This window comes from Canis lupus, chromosome 9 (assembly GCF_003254725.2).
Source record: "Canis lupus dingo isolate Sandy chromosome 9, ASM325472v2, whole genome shotgun sequence".
NCBI classification, from domain to species: domain Eukaryota; kingdom Metazoa; phylum Chordata; class Mammalia; order Carnivora; family Canidae; genus Canis; species Canis lupus.
In genome coordinates this window covers 157,902-181,012 of record NC_064251.1, presented here as the reverse complement: position 1 = coordinate 181,012, position 23,111 = coordinate 157,902, and the positions used below count along the sequence as shown (strand labels likewise).

At 56.8% G+C, this 23,111-nt stretch overlaps 1 protein-coding gene and 1 long non-coding RNA gene across 16 annotated transcripts in view; one reads left to right on the top strand and one right to left on the bottom strand.

Moving 5' to 3' along the window:
• Window positions 1–23,111, bottom strand: part of B3GNTL1 (UDP-GlcNAc:betaGal beta-1,3-N-acetylglucosaminyltransferase like 1) — a 50,139-nt gene that overhangs the window by 14,721 nt on the left and 12,307 nt on the right. For 6 of the 15 annotated variants that reach the window (XM_035721396.2, XM_035721397.2, XM_049113797.1 and 3 more), the window contains 4 exons: window positions 22,768–22,832; window positions 18,698–18,739; window positions 4,948–5,013; window positions 1,309–1,404 (listed from right to left, as the gene is read on the bottom strand). In XM_035721396.2, coding sequence (XP_035577289.2) covers window positions 1,309–1,404; window positions 4,948–5,013; window positions 18,698–18,739; window positions 22,768–22,832 — 269 coding nt within the window. Of the gene's footprint in view, window positions 1–1,308; window positions 1,405–1,820; window positions 1,881–4,947; window positions 5,014–18,697; window positions 18,740–22,767; window positions 22,833–23,111 lie in introns of those variants that run through there. The other 9 variants (XM_025468450.3, XM_049113801.1, XM_049113802.1 and 6 more) reach the window with 6 other exon arrangements.
• On the top strand, window positions 5,008–8,194 carry LOC125755692 (uncharacterized). Its single transcript, XR_007412744.1, has 2 exons — window positions 5,008–7,365; window positions 7,629–8,194. It is a non-coding gene; the product is annotated as an uncharacterized LOC125755692 (long non-coding RNA).

Genomic DNA, 23,111 nt, shown 5'->3' with positions numbered 1-23,111 from the left:
CAGCCGCGTACGTCTGTGAGCGTCGAGGGCGGGTCAGAATCGGGGAGGGGGCTCCACGGTCTCCAGTCACCCCGGCGGCACCGGCCCCGCAGTCCTTGGCAGCCCCAAGCCCGGGCGGTGCTCTGTCCACACCGGCGGCGGCGGACAAGTGGCTCCAGCAACACGGCTTCCTTCGGCTGACCAAGCACGTGACAAAGGACAACCTATGTAAGAGGGCCCTGCCTTAATTATTTCGATGACGCTTACTTGTTAGGTCTCGTTAGCAATCAGGACTCGAATCTCGGGCTGAAAACGTGCCCCCTGCATCTCCACCGCGCCCTCGGCGTCGGCTTACGCGGCCCCCGCGCACCAGACACGCAGGCCGGGCCGCCCCGCAGCCCACGCTCTGATGCTTGGCGCTGAGCAGTTTCCAAGGCCTCGCGGCACTGGGTGGCGCCTAGCCGCGTCGCAGGAGCCTCGGGGCCCAGGTCGGGGGACCCGCAGGCCGACGGGAGGCTGGGAACTTCCATGCCGAAGAGGGACTTTAAGTCCCCAGTTGGGAACGTGAGCGCACTTTCCAACTCTCCGCCGAGTGTGCTGGGATCTTAAGAGAAACCTGACAGGCGCACACGTGTGTATCCTGACACAGTGTCCGTGAAAGGGCAGCACGTCCCTGACGCGTGGAACCCACGGGCTGGGCCCCGACAGGGAAGGACCAGGGCGTGGCAGCAGGGACCGTAGGCCTCGCGGGCTGCTGCGGCTGTGGCCACACTCACGCATCCACAGGCGAGTGTGCAGCAGCCCGTCCGCGGCCCCGGATCACGAGGTGTGACGCCTCGAGGCTGCCTGCGCCCTTGGGCAGCTTCACCTGCTGCAGGGGAGGAGGCGGCGCGGGGCCGGGCTCAGGAGGCGCCCCTGCCCCACACGGAAGGACGTCCTCTACTGAGGGGAAGCCGCCAGGGGCAGGAGGGAGCGGCATGGCCCCCCGCCCCACGGCCCAAGCCTGCGGATGTCCACGTGAGGGGCGCGCGGGCCACACGCCGGCCCCTTCCGACCAGTGTTACAGCAGCAGGAAGGCAAATCAGCTTCTCTGCTCCTCGGCCACCGGACCCTATAAAAGGCCGTTCATGGGATCTCCCTTCATCGTCCCCAACTGTGACGAGTTAACCCCAATGCAGACGCACCTGCTGCGTGGGGGCCTCCGCGTGGGTGGGGGCAGTGCCTCCCGGGGGGCTCCCTCCTGCAGGCCCCGGGATGGCCCCCAGCCCCCGCCGACACCGCCTCCCCCCAGGCCCAGGCGTCAGGGCCCCCGACCCCCCAGCAGGGTACCTGGGTGAGGAGCTGCTCCGGCGCCAGCTGGTTAATCCACCGCGTGTACCGCTCCGTGGAGTCGGGGGGCTCCCTCCTCACCTGACAACCGATGATCTGCGGAACCACAAGCCCGAAGGTCAGCGGCGGCTCCCACACCTGTGCACGCGCACCCGCCAGCGCCGCATCGGATCAGCCCGGGACACCCACTGGGCGCAGGGGACACGAGGGTGCCAGGCCGAGCAGCACCCTGGAACTGCCCTGGGCCTGGAGCTGTCATGGAGGACACCCCGAAGGTCACCGCCCGCAAGGTCACTCATCCGGGTGTTGCCGGTGGACATGAGTGTGGGCACAGAGTCCCACACGGAGCCCCACGTGGGCCGCCCGGGCGCCCGGACCACTTCCTGCGAGGCCGCCGGTGGAACGGGCGTCCCCGACGACGTGAGGCGGGGAGGGCACTGCGCGGGCTCAGCCTCGGGGCCAACGTGGCCCTTGCGGGCAGTGACCTTGGGGGGCGGTGCTGCGGGTCCCACCTGCGGCGAGTCCTTGGTCCCGTCTCTTCCCACGTAAGGGGTGACGCGGTCCACCTCCAGGTAACAATGTGCCCGCCCTCAGTTTCCACCAGCATCGTCTTTCCAGCAGATCACACGTCACGGAACAGCGGGTTCTCCTGCGTGGCCCGGAGTCGCCCAGGCAGGACGGTCCCCGGGAGTTCCCAGGGCCACTGGAGGAGAATCAGGCCGCGTACACCCTGTGAAGCTGCGTGCCAACACCCGGCACCACGGCTGACTGGTCCAAGGGCGACACGGCCGGGCCACTGCCACGGGGGCCACTGCCACGGGGTCCGTGCAACCTGCACCGTGGCCATCGGAGGGCGCACGTGACCTGACCTGCTCCGTCAGGGGGACAGACGCGGCCCTTCCCGCTGCCCCCCAGCCGCACGGGGCCGCACAGGGATGCACGGAGGCACATGGGGGACGCACGGAGACTGCATGGGGGTGCACGGGGGTGCACAGGGATCACATGGGAACCTATGGGGGCTGCACGGGGATGCACGGAGGCACATGGGGGACGCACGGGGACTGCATGGGGGTGCACGGAGGATGCACGGGGACGCGGCCTGCATTCGCTGACTGTCCCGGGGGCTGAGAGTCGCAGGAAGCCACGGAAACTAGGATCTTAGGCCGTCGTGTTCTCCCGCCGCAGGCGGCTGGGGGCAGAACCACAGCCCAGGTGGCGCCCCGGGGTCACGGGGTGACGGCCTTCCTGAAGGCTGAGGGCAACCGCCCAGGACACGGGTCACGGGAGGCCTGCCCACTGTGTGTGGGAGCCCGCTTCCCCGGGCGCTCGCTCACCGCAGGGTCGCACAGCAGCTCCCACCGCGCCCACACCCAGCGCTGGGAAACCGGGGAGTCAGACACACTGAGCACACGCCGGCCCCAGGCTGGACACGGACACGCGTGAGCAGGCCGTGCTCACTGGGCAGGTGCGACGCTCACACGTGCGGGGGCGCCGAGGGACGCGTGCTCTTCCCCAACAGCGGCCACCTGGGACACACGCACCCAGAACCCGGTGGGTTGGCCCTGCCGCGAGCCCTCGCCCTGGGCTACTGTGGGCAGAGGGTCCCACAGTGGCGGTTACCCCCGGGTGGGACGTGGGTGCACTGAGCACAGTCTGTGTGTGCAGACGGAGACCCCAGGCCCCCTCGGCCCCTCTCCTGGAAGAGGCAGCACCTGCCAGGAGCACCCACCTTCCCATGGGGACTCGGTGCCCCCCAGGAAGGGTGTTCACAGGGCATGGCCAGGTCACCACCAAACCCCGCCCCCCCCACAGTGCTGCCAGGGCCACGGTGGAGGAGCCGTGATGGGAGGCATGCGACTGTATGGTGCTCCCGCTGGTCCTGCGGGGCAGCCCCTGCCCTCCCACGCCCAGCTGCGCACCCACCAGGAGCCCCCCAGGGTCCCATCCCGCGCCCGTCCCAGAGCCCCGGCACGAGACACCCGGGACTTCTGCGGTCGGCCGGCAACGGGGGGGGGCTTGTGGAAGCGTCACCGTGTCACCCGCGGCCTTCACTCCAGATCATGTGGCCTCCCTGTAAACGGCCGCGGACAAGCGTGCATCCAGCATCATCTCCTTCTTTCCAAACAATCAGCAGCGGACGCAGCCAGCCGCCAGCTGCAAGCTAAGACGTCTGTAGGTCAGGCCTCACGGGGACACGAGCCCGGCCCACGCGGCAACCTGCTGCCTTTGCTCTGGGCCAGTGAGACGGACGCAGGAGCCAGGCCGTGTGTGCGGGGACGGGGTGGGGACACCGCGCGAGCCAGGGCCCCCCGAGCGCGGGGACGGAGCCCCAGGGGATGTAATCACGGGGCCCACAAGACAAACTAACCTACGACTTCATACAGAAAAGTGTGAGCCGATGTTGTTTTCATTACAATTAAGACACGACGACAGTTGGCGTTTTCCCAACTTCCTTATGCCCCTCAACTTGGCGGCCGGCGCACCTGCGCGCAGAGGACCGTCCAGCACACACCTGAGCCCTGTGTCTCCGCGCTGACGACCCGGGGTCATGCGCTTCACCGCCCGCCGCAAAGTGCAGCACCTTGGGCCCGGCCACCGCAGGCACACAGCTGCTCAGGGTCCCGGGTCCTGAGCAAGGACAGCTGGCGGGGCCACCCTGGGGCCAGCGGGGTGCTGTCTGCGATGCTGCCGTTGCAGCTGCCGGGCCCAGGGAAGGAAGCTTCTGGAAGCCCAGTCTCTCCGTCCTCCTTTCAGATGTAAACCCAAGTCCCCCCAGACATACTTTCATTTTTTCTCTCCCCAACAAGGACACAGCACGGACGACACCCCGCAGGTGGGCGGCGGGCGGGGCGGGCCCAGGGCTGCACACCCTCCTCACGGGACGACCCGCACCCTCTGCCTCTGGGTCCACCCGTGGGGCCGTAGCTCCTGGCCACGGGCTGCCTTCCCGTGTCGCTCGGCCTGGCTCACGCGGAGCGTCTCGGGTGGTGTGGCGGGAAGGGCGCTGCTGTGTGAGCCGGCCCCCCGAGTCCGGGCCGATGGGGGCGCTTGCGGGGACACTGGGGCCGGGCTGCCCGCCGTCGGGGGGGCTCTAGTGGCCGCTGCCCTCGGCCCCGACACCAGGTCCCCAGGACACGACCTGGGCCGAGGGGCCCTTGTGAGCCTCCCACACGGCCCCCTTCCGGAAGCTTCCAGACCAAGGAGCAGAGTAGTCGCTTCTCAAGACACAGCTGAGGGCCCGACCTGATCGGACTTATTCTTATTTCAAGGACACGCTTCCCTGAAAACATGTAACGTTCAGCGGCCCAAGTGGCTGCGGTTCAGGACCCTGGGCCTTCGGGGCCCGAGGGCAGACCCGGGGTGCGTGCGGGGGTGCGTGCGGGCAGCGGCCGCCGAGGACGCAGCGGGAAGTCGGTGCTCCGGGCCCAACCCGGCTCCAGAAGCGGCGCCGAGCCCGCCCTCCGCTGGGTCCCACGCGCTCCCTGCAAATCGTGCCCGGTGCACGTTGGCCTCCCCGGAGCAGCTCTCCCGAGGGCCGGGGTCACCTGCCGAGCCCGCCCCGGCCCGGGACACACTGGGGGCGGCCTGGGGAACGCGGGGACCGTGTGGGGACGGGGTGGGGACGGGCGCAGGACTCACGCTTGTCGGGTGCCGGGTAGCAGCGTCCAGTTGCAGCCTCACCCTCTGGGGCATCATCACATCGTCCTGCAGCAAAAGACACAATTTAAACTCATAAAGAGCAAATCCCACAAATTAGAAAGAAAAAGACAGAAAACCCAACAGTGAAGTGGGCAGAGACGTGACAGGAGCCATCTGTGGGCGGGGAGACGCTGGCCGTCCCCACCAGGGCTCGTGCTCTGCCATCGGCTCCAGCAGCGCGCTCAGCCGAGGACACGCCTCCCAAGACACGGCACCTTCACCCACTGGGGCAAAGGGTCGGGCGCGGGTCGTCCGGAGACGCCGGAAACGCCCCCGGGGGAGCCAGCGAGTGGGACGCCAGGACGCCGCCTGCGCCTCACGGTCGGCGCCGGTCACCAGTGCGACCCAGCTGCGGTGCCCGGACCGTCTCAGCAGCACGCGCGATGCCAACGCCGGGGGAGCCAGAAACCACATTCCTGAGGTGGAGCAAGGTCAGCCGGACGGGGCTGCGGACTGCGGGGAGCCCACCCCCCCACCGGCAGGAAGGAAACGCACGGGAGGGGACGAAGGTGTGGGAACGGGAGCTGACGTAAAGCGCGGGGCTTCTGGGGTCCCGATCTCAGGGCCTGGTCGGCTAGCCTGGGGCCCTGGGGGGGACGCAGGGGAGCTGGGGGCTGCGGCAGAGCGGGGGGCACGGAGGTCACACCCAAGGTCAGCCCGGTCCCCCTGCAGAACGGGAAGGGCAAGGCAGCGGGGCGGGGACACGGGCCAATCTCCCTGGAAGGGAAGTGTGGCTCCCGTGTCCGGGGCCTCACGGAGACGTCCACGCGGGTGCCGACCTCCTCCAGCCGTCTGCGCCGGGCTCCACGTGGGGAGCGGAAGCTGCCAGCACCCGGCCACACGGTGTTTCCAGCAAGGACAGCTGGTCTCCCCGTGGCTGCACCGGCCCGGACCCCGCGTGGCCTACACCCCGGGCGCCAGACCCCGTCCCAACCTCCCCACTGAGCACTGGCCCCACGGCGTGGGAAGGGGCACCATGCGCGTCGTGCAGGAGCGGGGCCGGCTCAGGCCCGTGCGCTTGGCCCCCGGAAGACGCGTGGGACGACGACGTGTCCACTCCAGGCCGTTTTCGATGACTCCATTCACAGACGTCACACACTCGTCCTTGGATGCTCATCGGGACCTTCTGCCCCTGGACACACGGAGCCAACGCCACCACCCCTGTCGTGCAGCCGAAGGAATGGGGTGTGCTTCCCCACGATCCTACAGCAGTTAGCTCTGGGTCGGCCTGAGCACGGGTTAACCGAGAGACCATCAAGGCCAACAGCAAAGATGCCCAGAACCCCGAGCTCCCAGAACATTCCAGGGCGAGCGCCCACCACCTCCTGAGGCAGGACAGCCGCGGCATCGGAGGCCCACAGCACGAGCCCGTGCCTGTGCCCGCGCTGGCACCCACGCCTGGCCCGCACCTGCACACCTGCACCTGCACCTGCGCCCGCACCTGCGCCCGCACCCGCACCCGCAGCAGCCGAGCCCCCGGAGGCGCCCACAGAGCAAACACTCAGGCCCCAGCCCGGCGTGCAGCCAAGTACAGCGACAGGTGGCAATAAACTCGATTCTCCGGCCCGAAGTCAGGCCGCACGTTAGTAACACAAGCAGGCTGTGCCTCGGACACAGGCTGGGGGTTGGCAGGCCCGGGCGACAGGAGACTCCGGGACGGGAGTGCCCGGGACGCAGCAACAGGAGGGGGACCAGCACGGGCGGAAGGGGCAGCGGTGAGAGCCGGGCACTCCTGCTCCCACTCGCGTGCACCACCCACCAGCCTCAGGCGGGGACGTGCGACGGGGGGGACGTGCACATCCACCAGCCTCAGGCAGACACGAGCGACGGGGCTGGACGGTGGCGAGGAGAAGGCGCGGTCAGGGCAGACTCGGAGCTGCACAGACGCAGCCGCACCTGTGCCGCCAACCATGGGTTTCTCAGGAAACAACGAAAAAGAACAAACTAAACCAAAGGTAAACAGAAGAAAATAATAAAGATTTGAGCAGAAAGAGAAAGAAGGAAAACTCCAGAGCAAATCAGGGGAGACAATGATCGATACTTCGAAAACCACAGGAAATTCAACCTTTAGCTACACTGGAGACCAGCGAACTTGCACAAAGGGCCAGATGCTAAATATTTCCGTCTTTGTGGCCACATGTGCTTTCTGCCAATATTCTTGTGTTTTATTCTTTTATTTTGTTTTTACAATACTTAAAAAAAAAAAAAAAACGACCATTTTTAGCTCAGAGACCATAAAAAAAAAAAGCTGCCTGTGGGTTTGGCCCGTGAGCTGTCATCTGTTGACTCCTGAGCTTGACAGAGAAGAGAAGACACAAGCAAGTAAAGGCCGGAATGAAAAGGAAGACAGCAGAGAAGGTGGGGGGCTCCCGGGGAAGGTGCAGGGCTCCCAGGAAAGGTGGGGGGGCTCCCAGGGAAGGTGGAGGGCTCCCGGGAAAGGTGGGGGGCTCCCAGGGAGCCCATATCAACTGCATGCTGCCAACCAGACACTTGGGGTGACGCAGACAATCCCTAAAAAGACGTGGGTTTCTGTAATTGAAGAAGAAACAAAATCTCAATAGACCCATGAAAGTATAAAATTACATATATTTAATTAGTAACCAAAACTCTCTCTCCACAAGAAAGCCCAAGTTCAGATGGCACGAGGAGTGAGTGCTGCCAACGTTTAAAGAAGAAAAGAGCCTGGCAGACTCAGTTGGTAGCACATGCGACTCTTGATCTCAGGCTGGTAAGCTCGAGCCCCACCTTGGGTATAGAGATCATTAAAAATAAAATCTTAAAGAAAAAGAAGAAATGGTATGCTGTTGCCTTCGCAGTCTCTGGAGAGGGAGGCGGCCAGCATCCGCCGGTACCCACACTAGACAAGGACGCCGAGCGGAAGCTATGGGGCGACACCGTGCCGCACACGGGCCGGGCGCCGGACCAGAAGACATGAATAAGACATTCTTCTAAAGAGACATCCCGATGGCCAACAGACACATGAAAAAGTGCGTGACATCACTGGGGTCAGGGAAATACAAATCAAAACTACAATGACAGGGAATCCCTGCGGGGCTCAGTGGTTTGGCACCTGCCTTCGGCCCAGGGCGTGATCCTGGAGACCCAGGATCGGGCCCTCTGCCTGTGTCTCTGCCTCTCTCTCTCTGTGTCTCTCATGAATAAATAAAATATTTAAAAAATAATAAAATTAATTTCTTTAAACCTACAAAATAGTTTATGTGACGTCACCATTATATCAAAACACATCAGATTATTCTCCTGTATCATTGGTGAGAATATAAAGTGGTTCAGCTACTTTGGGAAATGGTCTGGCAATTCCCGCAGATGCTAAACACAGCGTAACCCTGTGGCCCGGCAATGCCACTCCTGGGTCAACACCCACGAGCACTGAACACGTCTGTCCACACAGGAACTTGCACAGGGATGTTTGTGGCCACCTTCTGCATAACAACCAAAGGCAGAAACCACCCAAGAGCTCATCAAACGGTAAATGGATACACAAAATGTGGTCCATGCACACAGTGGACCGTGTCGCCACAACAGGAAGAAACTAAGCTCTGACACAGGCTGCAACGTGACGGGAAAGGAAAGGACACCGGTCAGTCACAGAGACCAAACCACGTCGGTACCACTCACAGGAGGGTCCAGAACGAACAAGCCCCAGAGACAGAAAGGGGGCCCGTGGGCCTGGCTGGGAGCTGCAGGATCAGGAACGAGAGCTCATCACCTTGTGGCGATGGCAACGTCCCCGAATTAGACAGTGGTGGTAACTGCACAACAGTGTGAACGTACTAAAAATCACTGAGCTGAAAAAAAATAAAATAAAATAAAAATCACTGAGCTGTACACCTTAAGTAGGTGGATTTTTTTTTTAAATGGGTGGATTTTATGTGAATTATATCTTAGTAAGGCTGATAAAAAGATGCCTTTTGGAAACCAAATGCCAAGGTATTAATTTACTGAAGGATTGCAAGCCCCCTAGTATGAAAACCATGCGTGGCTACCGAGATAAAGAAACGAATGTTTCTTTCTATGTTCACTGTTAGGAAAACTGAATACCATAAAAAAAGTCAGTCTTCCTGTAACTGATATGTGGATTCAACATGATTCCAGTCAAAAGTTTCATGGGAGATTCTGTGAAAACTAACAAATGTCTCTGACATCCTTTTTTAAATGTAGGCTCCATGCCCAGTGCGCAGCCCAATGCAGGGCCTGAACTCATGACCCTGAGCTCAAGGCCTGAGCTGAAAAACACCAAGACTAATCTATATGTTGCCCACAAGAGACTCATTTTAGACCTAAAGATACCTTCATATTCAAAGTGAGGGCATGGAGAACCTTCTATCCTGCTAATGGACATCAAAAGAAAGCTGGGGTAGCCATCCTTTTATCAGACAAACTAGATTTTAAACCACAGATTATAACAAGAGATGAAAGAAGACATTATCTCACATCAAGGGGCCTATCCATCAAGAAGATCTAACAATTGTAAATATTTATGCCCCTACACAGTAAGAGTAGGAGATTTAACACCCAACTCACATCAGTGGACCGATCATCTAAGCAGAAGATCAACAAGGAAACAATGACTTTGATTGACTCACTGGACCAGAGGGACTTAACACATATTTTATAACATTTTATCCTAAAGCAGCAGGATACATATCCTTCTCGAGTGCACATGGACCATTCTCCAGAGGAGATCACATACTGGGTCACACATCAGCCCTCGATAAGTACAAAAAGACTGAGATCGTACCAGGCATATTTTTCAGACCACAATACTATGAAACTTGAAGTCAACCACAAGAAAAAATTTGGGAAGACCACAAAGACGTGGAGGTTAAAGAACATCCTACAAAAGAATGAATGGGTCAACCAAGAAATAAAAGAAGAAATTAAAAAGTACATGGAAACAAAGAAAAATGAAAGCTTGAAGGTTCAAAACCTCTGGGATGCAGCAAGGCATCCCTAAGAGGAAACATACAGCAATACAAGCCCCTTTCTTTTTTTTTTTTTTTAATTTTTATTTATTTATGATAGTCACACAGAGAGAGAGAGAGAGAGAGAGAGAGAGAGGCAGAGACACAGGCAGAGGGAGAAGCAGGCTCCATGCAGGGAGCCTGACGTGGGACTCTATCCCGGGTCTCCAGGATTGCGCCCTGGGCCAAAGGCAGGCGCTAAAACAAGCCCCTTTCAAGAAGCAAGGACAATCTCAAACACACAACCTAACTTTATACCTAAAGGAGCTAGAAAATAAATAGCAAATAAAGCCTAAGGCCAGCAGAAGAAGGGAAATAATAATGATCAGAGCTCAAACGATATTGAAATAAAATAGAACTGGAGAACAGATCATCGAAACTAAGGGCTGGTTCTTTGAAAGAATTAACGAAATTGATAAACCCCAGGCCAGACTCATTAAAAAGAAAAGAGAAAGGCCTCGAATAAATGAAATCATGAACGAAAGAGGAGAGATCACAATCTACGTTGCAGAAATGAAATTATAAGAGAATATTATAAGCAAGCATATCCCAACAAAATGAGCAAGCTGGAAGAAACGGATGCATCCCTAGAAACATATAAACGACCTAAACCGAAATAGTAAGAAATGGAGAATTTAGAGACTCATAACCAGCAAAGAAACTGAAACAATAATAAAAAATAAATCTCCCAACAAACAAAAATCCAGGCCAGATGGCTTCCCAGTGGAATTCTGCTAGACATTTAATACCTGTTCTTCTCAAACTGTCCCAAATAGAAATGGAAAGAAAATACCCAAACTCTTTCTATGAGGCCAGCATTGCCCCGGTACCAAAACCAGACAAAGATTCTACTAAAAAGACTTATGCACCAATATCCTTGATGAACATGGATGCAGAAATTCTCAATAAAATCCTAGCAAATGGGATCCCTGGGTGGCACAGCGGTTTGGTGCCTGCCTTTGGCCCAGGGCGCGATCCTGGAGACCCGGGATCGAATCCCATGTCAGGCTCCCAGTGCATGGAGCCTGCTTCTCCCTCTGCCTGTGTCTCTGCCTCTCTCTCTCTCTCTCTGTGACTATAATTTAAAAAAAAAATTAAAAAAATAAAAATAAAAATAAAATAAAATCCTAGCAAATCAAATTCAACAGTACATTAAAAGAATTATCCACTATGACCAAGTGGGATTTATTCCTGGGCTACTGGGGTGGTACAACATCTGCAAATCAATGTGATGCACTGCATTAAAAAAGAAAGGATAAGAACCATATGATCCTCTCAACAGATACAGAAAAAAGCATTTGACAAAATACGGCCTCCATTCTTGATAAAAACCCTCAAGAATTAGGGACAGAGGCAACCCAGCTCGGCATCATAAAAACTACATAGCAAAGACCCACAGCTAATTATCATCCTCAATGGGGAAAAACAGGGCTTTTCTCCTATGGTCAGGAACACGACAGGGATGTCCCCACTCTCACTGTTACTATTTAACGTAGTACTAGAAGTCCTAGCCTCAGCACTCCGACAACAAAAAGAAATAAAAGGCAACCAAATCAGCAAGGAAGAAGTCAAACTTTCACTATTTATAGATGACGTGATACTCTATGTAGAAAACCCAAAAGAATCTACTAAAAATTTGCCAGAATTAATACATGCAGGATATAAAAATCAACGAACAGAAATCCGTTGCATTTCTATACACCAATAACAAAGCAAGAGACAAACAAAGACTTGATCCCATTTGCAAATTGCACCAAAAGCCATAAGATACCTAAGAACAAACCTAACCAAAGAGGTAAAAGATCTTTACTCTAAAAACTATGTCATACTTACGAAAGAAATCGAAGAGGACATGAAGAAATGGAAAAATATTCCATGCTTATGGATTAGAAGAGAAAACATTGTCAAAATGTCCAAATTACCCAAAGCAATCTACACATTGAATGCAATCCCTATCAAAATAACACCAGCTAGAGCTAGAACAAAAACCCCTAAAATTTGTATGAAACCACAAAAGACCCCAAATCCTGGAAAAAAAAAAAAAAAAAGCAAAGCTGGAGACATCCTGATTCTAGACTTCAGGCCAAACTACAAAGCTGTGATCATCAAGACGGTGACCCCGGCACAGAAACAGACACACAGATCAACGGAACAGAACCCAGAACCCAGAAATGGGCCCTCAACTGTGTGGGCAGCTAGTCTCTGACAAAGCAGGAAAGACTATCCCCTGGAAAAAAGACAGTCTCTTCAACAAATGGTGCTGGGGAAACTGGGCAGCCCCACGCGGGAGAATGAAACTGGGCCATTCTCTTACACCAAACACAAAGATAAACTCAAAATGGATGAAAGATCTAAATGTGAGACAGGAATCTGTCAAATCCTAGAGAACACAGGCAGCCACTTCCGTGATGTCAGCCACAGCAGTGGCTCACTCGACGCGGGGCCAGGGGCAAGGGGAACAACAGCAAAAATGAACTACTAGGACCTCACCCAGATGAAAAGCTGCACAGCGAAGGAAACAATCAACAAAATTAAAAGGCAGCTACAGAATGGGAGAAGGTGTTCGCAAATGACAAATCTGAAAAAGGGTTAGGATCCACAATCTATTCAACTCAACACCCAAAAGCCAAATAATCCACTTAAGGGCAGCCCCGGTGGTGCAGCGGTTTAGCGCCGCCTGCAGCCCAGGGTGTGATCCTGGAGACCCGGGATCGAGTCCCACATCAGGCTCCCTGTATGGAGCCTGCTTCTCCCTCTGCCTGTGTCTCTGCCTCTCACTTTCTCTTTGTGTCTCTCATGAATAAATAAATAAAATTTTAATAAATAAATAAATACGACCTGAGTTTGGACACTTTAACTGACTGAGCCACCCAGGTGCCTCAATATAAAAAGGATTTAAAAAAAATAGCCAAAAATATTGTAACAGATGAAGAAGGGGACTTACAGAATCAAACTACACTGTGTTTGTAAAGCTACAACGTGGCGAATGAGGGACAGACCAACAGCCTGTATGGACAGGACGCAGAGGTCAGAAACAGGCCCTGTCCACGTCAACACTGGACTAAAGTGGCGAGCAAGGGCCTTCCTTTCAATCAACGATGCTATGCCCCCTGGAAATCCCTATGAGGACTCCTTCGGGACCGCTTCCCCATGGGCGATGGAAGTGACTCCTAGACTCATAGATCTGCATGTAAAAAGTAAAAACAAAGCTTCCCGAGAATGACACAGAAAGACATTTTCCTAAGAGTGAGGTAAACAAATTTCACCAGAGAGAAAGGGCACTAACAGTAAGAAAAAGATAGATAAATTAGACTATAGTAAATTAGAAACTTCTGCTCATCCAAAATTCTATTAAAAGAATAAAAAAGAACATGAGACTCCTGATCTCAGGGTCCTGAGCCTGAGCCCCACATCAGGTGTAGAGATTATCAGATAAATAAATAAGAAATAATAAACAAATTTTTAAAAAAGAATAAAAACCAAAGCCACAGTGGGAGGAGCTCTTTGTAATTCATACATTCAACGAAGGACTTGTATCTAACACATCAGATTAACTCCCTACTGAAGAAAAAGAGGCAACATTACTAAAAATGGGCAAGAGACATGAGCAGGCGGTACGGAAAGAAAATACCTCACCGTCCCCCTGCAATCTCATCAGACATCTCGGAAATGACCAGATGAGTCACGCGAAGACCAGACACAGGAGGGGCCAGGAGGAGACAGCGGCTAGCTCGCCTCCACAGTGCAGGACAAGCACCTGCTGCGGTGAGCACAGCACTGCGGGGACACCGGTCCCTCCTCACGTACGTGACAAGCAGACCCACGGCTGCATGTGTGTGGAGAGAAATGTTCAAGCACCTCCTGGCAGCGATGCTCAAACACCCGATGTGTAAGCACTGCAGGGTGGAGCTGGGTGTCTCTGTTCACTGGACCCTCACACAGAGAGAAAGTTAGTGAGACGCTGTTACACGAAAATCAGCACCAACCTCCAAAACGTAATGTTGGGCAAGATAAGGATGTGTGAGGAATTACATCAAGGTCAAAATAAGACAAAACTGGGGCACCTGGGTGGCTGCCTGAGCGGCTGCCCCCAGCTCAGGGCGCTACCCAGGGTCCTGGGATTGAGTCCTGCATTGGGATCCCTGCAGGGAGCCTGCTTCTCCTGCTGCCTGTGTCTCTGCCTCTCTCTGTGTCTCTCGTGAATAAATAAAATCTTTAAAAATGAAAAAACTGGAAGACTTGAAAGACATTTCACATGGGAAGACCCGCACATGAGCAGCGAGGGCTCAAGGAAACACTTGGGGTTGTTAGTCCCCAGGGAAACACGACCCCAGCCCACAGGGGGCAGGACCCAGGCAGGCCGCCGGCTCAGCTCTCCATCCGACCCCAGAACGACCAGGCTCTCAGTCGCCAGGCCCGCAAAGTGGCTCGTCCTTGTGGACAGCAGCTCCCAAGCCCCTGCGGGGGCGAAGGCGCGGGTCGGTGCCACCACTCAGCTCTGTCCCTGCAGCCCCGTCCCTGCGGCCCCTTCCCTGCGGCCCAGCTCCTGCAGCCCCTTCCCTGCGGCCCTGTCCCTGCGGGCCCCGCCCCTGCAGCCCCGCCCCTGCGGCCCCTTCCCTGCGGCCCAGCCCCTGCGGCCCCGTCCCTGCGGCCCAACTCCTGCGGCCCCTTCCCTGCGGCCCCTTCCCTGCGGCCTCACCCCTGCGGGCCCCGCCCCTGCGGCCCCGTCCCTGCGGCCCCGCCCCTGCACGGCGACCAGGAGCAAGGCCGCCGGCCAGTGGCACCCGCGCCTGCTTCTTGGCCCGGCCTGCGGCCCAGCGCCCGAGGCCCTGTTACCGGGACGCTGAGGTCCCGCAGGTGGATTCTTAATGTGCCTCCAGGAAAGCCGAGAGTCCGGCCAGAGTCTAACCTGACTTCAGCCCGTGATGCCGCCTAAGAACACCACCGGGTCGGGGTGGCGGCAGGGCCCGGGCCGCCGAGTTCCCGGGGCCGCAGTTACAGCCCAGCGCAGCCGCCTCGGGGCCCACCGTGGGCCCCACGGAACACGCCCCGCGGACGGGCCCACGCCGGCTCCCGGCTCCTCGGGTAGGGAAACCCTCCACCGCGGAGAAGAGAGCTCCCTGGGCGCGGGGTCCCCGGGGCGGGGTCACGGGGGGCAGCAGGGGGCGGGCGGGGAGCAGGTGCCCGCGGGGTCCCCGGCGGGTCACGGGAGGGCGGGGCGCAGCCGGCCTGGGGCCCGGGGGCGCGTCTGCAGCAGCGGCGGGGGCCGCGGGCTCGGGGACCAGCCCTCACCCCGGCCGGGCCCGAGGCCGCCGCACGCACAGGTCACCCCCCCGAAGGCTGGGCGCCCCCTGGGCCTTCACCCTCCAGAAACCAAGGACAGCGGCGCCTGAGGCGGCCCAGCGCCTCCGGGGACACAGGCCCTGCCCCTCCGCCCGGCCCCCCCGCCCCTGATTTGGGGCGGCCCACCTCCACCTCCCCGGACCTGGGAGACCTGCTCGGTCTCGTAGGGAGCGGCCTCCGCTGAGGTCCCGGGGCCTCCCTCCCTCCTGGCCGACGCGGCCCCATGGTTTACTCTCCGGGAGAGGCGGAGCCCAGAGGCCCGGGCAGGGTGTCTGCAGAGCAGAGGTGGGGGCGCCCCAAACCCCGCCCCGCCCCCAGCACAGCCCCGCCCCCTCACCCCCCCAAAGGCAGCCCCCCAGCGTGGACCCCCGCCCCCCGGGCGCCCCCAGACAGCACCGCGGGCGGTGACCCGGGTCCCTGCGGGCTCCCCCGCGCGGTGCCGCAGGGGCCTCGACACAGAGTTCAGAACGTCTGCAAAAGGATCTCTAAACAAAACTTGGGGTTTTCTGTCCGTTGTTTATTTTAACAGACCGGGTGTTTATTTACCAGGACACGCTGCTGAGGACGCGGGAGCCGGGCCCAGTGCAGGCTCGAGGCCCTCTGGCTGCCAGCGGCTGTGGCTCATCGGGGTGCAGGCCCACAGGAAGCTGGGTGGGCTCCCCGGGGCTGCCCCCCACCCGGACTGCCCCCTGAGCTGCCCCCCTACCCCCCGCCTGTGCCCCCAGTTTCTAGCTGATGTTCAAGCGGGGAAGCCGCCACAGCCGTGCTCCCAGCGGACCCGCCTGCTGCAGACCTGAACCCGGGCCTTTGCTCGGCTGTGTCCTAGAGTCGCAGCGATTCCAGACGACCCCACGCTCCACCCACAGGTCACAGGTCAAAACCAGCAGGCATGTGACACAGAGAGAAAAACCCAAACCTTCCTTACCTGCAGCTACAGGTGCGTTTAACCAGCTCTGGCCACAGGCCACGGCCGTGCAGCATCTGCACCATCTGTAGCCTCAGCGACCCCACACCCTGCTTGGGGCCTCGCTCTCCAGACCCTCAGAGTCCACTCCTGGGTGGCGTGTGGGGCCTGTCGCGTCCTTGCAACAATTCTCTAAGTTTGAAGAAGAAAAACGGGCCAAACGGTGAGCTGGTTCACAATTCACAATCGGCAAGCGCAGGTCGACACACCAAGAGGCATCGGCACAAAGGAGAAGGCCGTCGGCGCCAAGGGTGAGGAAGCTCTGGAGGCCACGGCCAGCTCCGGGACTGCAGCCACCGGGGGCATGGCGTCCCTCCCTCCGATGGCTGCGCACCCCTGGGCCAGGATCCCACCCAAGAGGAGCTCTCACTCCTGTGACGCCACGTAGCACACGGTGTAGTGAAGCAGCATCATGCACCAGAGCAGAAGCTGGAGCCAGCGGGGGCCCAGGCGAGATGCTCAGTCACGCACGATGCCTGTGGGCCCGGGGCCGCACAGCTGGCAAAACCAGCACAGACCACAGAGAAACAGGACGGACCGGGGCCTCGGACGGACCCCCACGGACCTGCCAACGGACTCTCACCAGGGGCGTCGCGGCGCCTCAACGGAGACAAGACGGCGTCCTCAACACAGGGTGCGGGGACTGAGCCACACAGACCTAGGCCACACGAGCCCTGCCTCAGCCAGAGTCCATACAAGATGGATGACGGTCTGAATATGAGAGTAAAATCCCTAAACCACTAGAAGAAAATCTGAGAACAGCTTCTCGTTTGGGGCAAGTGGAGATTTCTCAGGGAAAAAAAGTCAACTATAAAAAGACAAAAATACACTGGAGTTCAACAAAATTCAGAACTTCTGTTCATTGAAACACACCATTAAGTATGAAGGCAAGTCACAGGTGGGAGAAAGTATTCACAGTATCTGACAACAGACGTGCACCCGAGACACAGAACTCTCGTAACTCAGTAACAACACAACAACCCCCAAAAAACAGGCAGACGATCCGAACAGACATCTCACAGAAGAAATGAACGGCCATTAACCTGTGAAAAGGTGCCCAGCACCACAGGCGCCAGAGAAATGGAAATTGGAGCTGCAACAACACTTCACATCCGCTGAACGGTTAAGACCAACAGGACCGGCTGGCGGAAGGCGGAGCAGCCGCGGGCCCCACCCGGACACAGAGCCGCCCCTGTGTCTGAGGTTCTCCCCCACGTGAGCAAGCCTTTACCGACGACAAGTCAACTCCACACTTTGCTCTTTTCCAAGAGAAATGGAAATACACACCCACAAAAGGTCTTACAGGGGAATGTTCGTGGCACTTTCACTAAAGTAACCCAGACAGGAAACTGCCCACGTGTCAACAGACAATACAGTGTAAAAACAGATCGCTCGTATTTGTTCGCACGATTGATAATAAAAAAGAATAAGCCACTGACATGCAAAATACCACAGAGAACCGCTGAGTGAGAAGCTGCACAGAAGAGGGCACCTGTATGACTTCACCTGTGTCGACTCGAGACCCGAGAACGCTGTCTAGAAGCTCAGCGGAGTCCCGAGTGTGGAAACGCTCTGTATCTTGACCGGGGGATTAAGTGCACGGGTGTACACAGTTGTCAAAACTCACCAGATTGTTCACTTTGTGTGTAATTTTCACACTGAAATCTTGCATTTCACCATATGTAAGCTTTACCTCTGTTTTTAAAAACAAAATGATCTAGGGCAGCCCCAGTGGCACAGTGGTTTAGTGCTGCCTGCAGCCTAGGGCATGATCCTGGAGACCCTGGATCGAGTCCCACGTCAGGCTCTCTGCATGGAGCCTGCTTCTCCCTCTGCCTGTGTCTCTGCCTCTCTCTCTCTCTCTCTCTGCATCTCTATGAATAAAAAAAAAAAAAAAGGAAATCTTATAAAAAATAAATAAAATAAATAAAATAAAAACAAAATGATCTATAAAGATATATAGCAACGATATGGATAGATCTTAACAACACACGTTTTAAAAATTATATAGCTTGATGCTCTTTAGATAAAGATAAAAAAAAAAAAAACCCTGAAATTTTCAATTAACTTTTTCAGATCTGTATAAATGCCAGAGTTCCGCAAGGATTACGACCTGGCAGGTGGCAGACCAAGCGGGGAGGTGGGGAGGTGGGCAGAGGGCCGGGCTGGCTCTAGTCCTGGGTGGCAGGTTCACGGGCACTCACACCAGTGCCGCCGCCAGGGCCCGGGGAACTGTGACCACAGAACAAACCAGACAGACCCCACTCGACACATGAGCAAGTGTCCTGAGCCGAGGCTCGTGATGACTCGGTTCTCTGCTCTGGAGATCCGGAGATCCTGGGGTCTACGTTTAAAAAGAAGATGAAGAAATTGGGTTGGAAGCTGGCAAAGGTGACAATACCTGAGTCACTGTATTCAGGACTTCGGGACACCCATGCGGTCCCTAGAAGAGAAGGAATCGTCTTAAACCTCACACAATAAATCAAAAGCAGGGATCCCTGGGTGGCGCAGTGGTTTAGTGCCTGCCTTTGGCCCGGGGCGCGATCCTGGAGACCCAGGATCGAATCCCACGTCGGGCTCCCGGTGCATGGAGCCTGCTTCTTCCTCTGCCTGTGTCTCTGCCTCTCTCTCTCTCTCTGTGTGACTATCATAAATAAATAAATAAAAATAAAATAAAATAAAATAAAATAAATCAAAAGCAAAGGCTGAAAGGTGGCGAGTGAGCATCAGAAGTGAACCGAACCCACAAAGATCAGAAACTAAACAAACTAAAGGAAGGTGCATAGAGAAAAGGCGCCGTGGGCAGCGGTCGGACACCCGACGTCTCTGCCCGTCCCTAGGGACGCCAACCCACCTCCTGGAAGCGGCGTGTCCTCCTGGCCGCCCCCCTGGCCGTCCCCGCATGGCCGTGGGCCCTGTCTCCCTCCGGGCCGTTCCCTTGGGCCTTGCAGCCCCTGCCAGCTGCTGTGGCCCATCAGGACAGACTGTTCCGTGGTGGCTAACGTGGCTCCCCACGTGGAGGCCATGCTGCCAGGGTCCCAACAGGCAGACAGACGTTCTGTGCTGGGGCGGCAAGTGACGGTGGTGGGGGTGCCCCTCGGAAGGAAGCGACTCTCTCAGAAGAGCAGGGCCCACGGACCAGGCCCGTCTGTGCCGCGCTCCCACAGACGCCGCGGCTGTTCAGCTCACGGGGCCAGGAGCTCGGGCCCCTGACCTGACGCACAGAGTAAGGACCCCTGTTTAGAGGCCAGACTTCTTGTTCGCTTCTCCTACTCCACCCACGGCCAGGAACGGCTGTGTCCTCAGTGAGCCAGACGCACCTGCCCGTCGGTGCGCCCAGCCCCTCGCAGGCAGGCAGATGGTGGTGCCGCCCCGCCCTGGTTAGTACGGCCAGGCGGTCGTGCAAACCCCACGGCCATGCTCACCTCGCTGATTTATTTCAACGAAACCCCAAGAGTAATCCACGTTTCTCGAGCGAGGGCAAGTCCTCCTGCCCAGACTTCGGCAACGCCATCTGTGTCTGACGCCCAGGCCCAGAGTGGAGGCGCGGGGGGGCCAACCTGGCAGCACTGACCCTGTGGCTCTGAGCCCATCCACCTCCCTGCCCACCTGCCAGGACGGAGCGCGCCAGGTGTCCGCCCCGCTCCTCCTCCCCCTGCCACCACCACCACGTTAGGACACCTCAGGGCCTAATGCCCCCCCGCCCCCTGCGGCCCGCTGGAGGCTGTGCTGACGCCAGCGGCGGCCTTACTGGGGCCTCCCTGGGCTGCGGTGCTCGCCCCCCAACCCGGCTCCTGGTGCTGCGTCTTGTTTCCTGCCCGCCGGTGAACACGGAGAGAGGCGCGGAGGACGGCAGCCAGCGAGGAGCGGGTACCTGCAGCCCTCCCCTCTCCCTCACCCCTGTGGCGGCCCGGGTCCACCTGCGAGGAGCACACGGGCGGTCCAGAGAGAGCGGCCCTAAAGCAGGAACAGAGAATCGCCTTCTCCCTCCCCCGGGTTACCATGCGGGCTTGGCTGTGTCTGCTGCAAACACGTCTTTGTTTAGGGAAATGTTGGAGGGACCTATTGAGAGTGAAAACAGGCCCTGGAGCCAGGTCTGCAAGGAGATGAGGGACAGGACCGAAAAGCGCAGAAGAGGAGGCAGGAGGCAGCGAAGCCACAGGACAGAGCTGAGGCCCCAGGGCTTGTCCTCAGGGGCAGGATGAGGTCCTCAGACCTCCCTGCGGACCTGGCCCTTGCACAGAAGCTCCTGGTAATCGAGAAAAAGGCTGAGCCTGAGACGACACGAAGGGTGGTAGGTGCGTCCATGCAACACAAGCAGCAACTGCGAGCCACGGCGACCTCACGAAGGCCAAGAGCAGCCGCCAAGGAGCGTCCAGAAGATGTGGTGTCTGGTCCCCCAGACCCAGAGGGGCCCGCGCGGAGCCCGAGCACAGACAGGCCGTCTTAAAGCGTATTTTAGGGGCACCTGGTGGCTCAGCGGTTGAGTGTCTGCCTTGGGCTCACGGTGTGACCCCGGGGTCCCGGGATCGAGTCCTGCATCGGGCTCCCCGCAGGGAGCCTGCCTCTCTCTCCATCTCTCATGAATAAATAAATAAGAATCTTAAAAAAAAAAAAAAAAAAGGGATCCCTGGGTGGCGCAGAGGTTTGGCGCCTGCCTTTGGCCCAGGGCGCGATCCTGGAGATGCGGGATCGAATCCCACGTCGGGCTCCCGGTGCATGGGGCCTGCTTCTCCCTCTGCCTGTGTCTCTGCCTCTCTCTCTCTCTCTGTGAGACTATCATAAATAAATAAAAATTAAAAAAAAAAAACACGTTTTCAAGTAAGTGAGAAGGTCCACACATGCTTTCCATGTAGTTATGCTTCTCTGTCACCTGTCACGATGCTTCATCATGTGACTCTGCTTTATAAACAGCAGTTCCCGTAAACACACTGCACATAAGTCGTGGTCAGAGTTTCCGAGGTCCCTACAAGTGACGGCTAAGAGTCGAGGGCGGGAGCATTTTCTCAGTTCTTGGTACAAAATGCACGATTACGCTGGCAACACCCTCACTTCACACCTTCCAAAGATGCAGCATCTGCACTTGGGGAAACGCTGCTGACGTGGATTTTTTTTTTTTAATTATTTATTTATTTATGATAGTCACAGAGAGAGAGAGAGAGAGAGAGAGAGAGAGAGAGAGAGGCAGAGACACAGGCAGAGGGAGAAGCAGGCTCTATGCACTGGGAGCCCGACGTGGGATTCGATCCTGGGTCTCCAGGATCGCGCCCTGGGCCAAAGGCAGGCGCTAAACCGCTGCGCCACCCAGGGATCCCTGCTGACGTGGATTTTAAAAACTCGTCTCTCAATGGTGAACATTAACAAGGCAGGAAACAACACATGTTGGAGAGGCTGCGGAGAAAGGGGAACCCTCCTGCACTGTTGGTGGGAATGTGAACTGGTGCAGCCACTCTGGAAAACTGTGTGGAGGTTCCTCAAAGAGTTAAAAATAGACCTGCCCTACGACCCAGCAATTGCACTGCTGGGGATTTACCCCAAAGATACAGATGCAGGGAAACGGCAGGACACCTGCACCCTGATGTTTCTAGCAGCAATGTCCACAATAGACACACCGTGGGAGGAGACTCGGTGTCCATCGACAGGTGATGGATAGAGAAGCTGTGGTCTGTGTGTACAGTGGGATATTCCTCAGCTGTTAGACACGACAAATACCCACCATGTGCTTCGATGTGGATGGAACTGGAGGGCATGATGCTGAGTGAAGTAAGTCAATCGGAGGACAAACATTATATGGTCTCACTCATACGGGGAATATAAACATTAGTGAAAGGGAATAAAGGGGAAAGGAGAGAAAATGAGTGAAAATATCAGGGAGGGAGACAGAACATGAAGACTCCTAACTCTGGGAAACAAACAAGGGTAGCAGAAGGCAGGGGGGTGGGCGGTGGGGGTGAATGTGTGACGGGCACTGAGGGGGGCACTTGGCGAGATGAGCACTGGGTGTTATGCTATATGTTGGCAAATTGAACTCCAATACATACATACATACATACATACATACATACATACATACATAAATAAATAAATAAATAAATAAATAAAAACTCGTCTCTCGTGTCACTTCAGTTTCCTTGGTCACAGTGCACCTGCCGTTCGGGGTCCGCCCCTCCCCGTCCTCCCCAGTGGGACCACCACTGACCCTCCTCTACGTTTCTCAGCACGTGCGTGGATCCGTTCTACCCGAGGCTGCCTTCCCGGTTTATGTGATTTTGCTGTGCAATTCAGCATTTCTAGGTAATTCCATTTATTAAAAATTAACTCATTAAGTGCTATGGCGAGAGCCCATGAACCTTAGGTCTCATCGTTACATAAGAGAATGATGATTTTCAAGAATCACGCTAAAGCGTCAGGTCATGTGATCATTCAGCCACTGCACAAACACGCATCTTAAATAAAACAAGAGTTACTTACCGAATCCAAAAAGCAAAGGTAAGACCCCGAGCTCTGTGCTATTGCTTGATTTTTAGAATATCCAACTGTTCAAAAAAAGAGAGAGAGAGAGAAGTTCTTTTATAATTCACTTTTCCGTGGCCTCCTCTTTCCTGGACCTTGGGGTATGTGTGCTACACGGGACCTGTGAGGGACAAAGCCAGCTCAGTTGTGGCCGAGTGAGAGGGAAGCAAAAGGACAGCAGCGCGGAGGGCAGCGCGGAGGGAGGGGTGCCCGCTGCGGGGACCCAGCAGCCACTGTGATGCTACGCTACGCCGCGGGCGGGGTTGAAAAAATGAAAAATAACAAAATCCCCGAATGGAAGC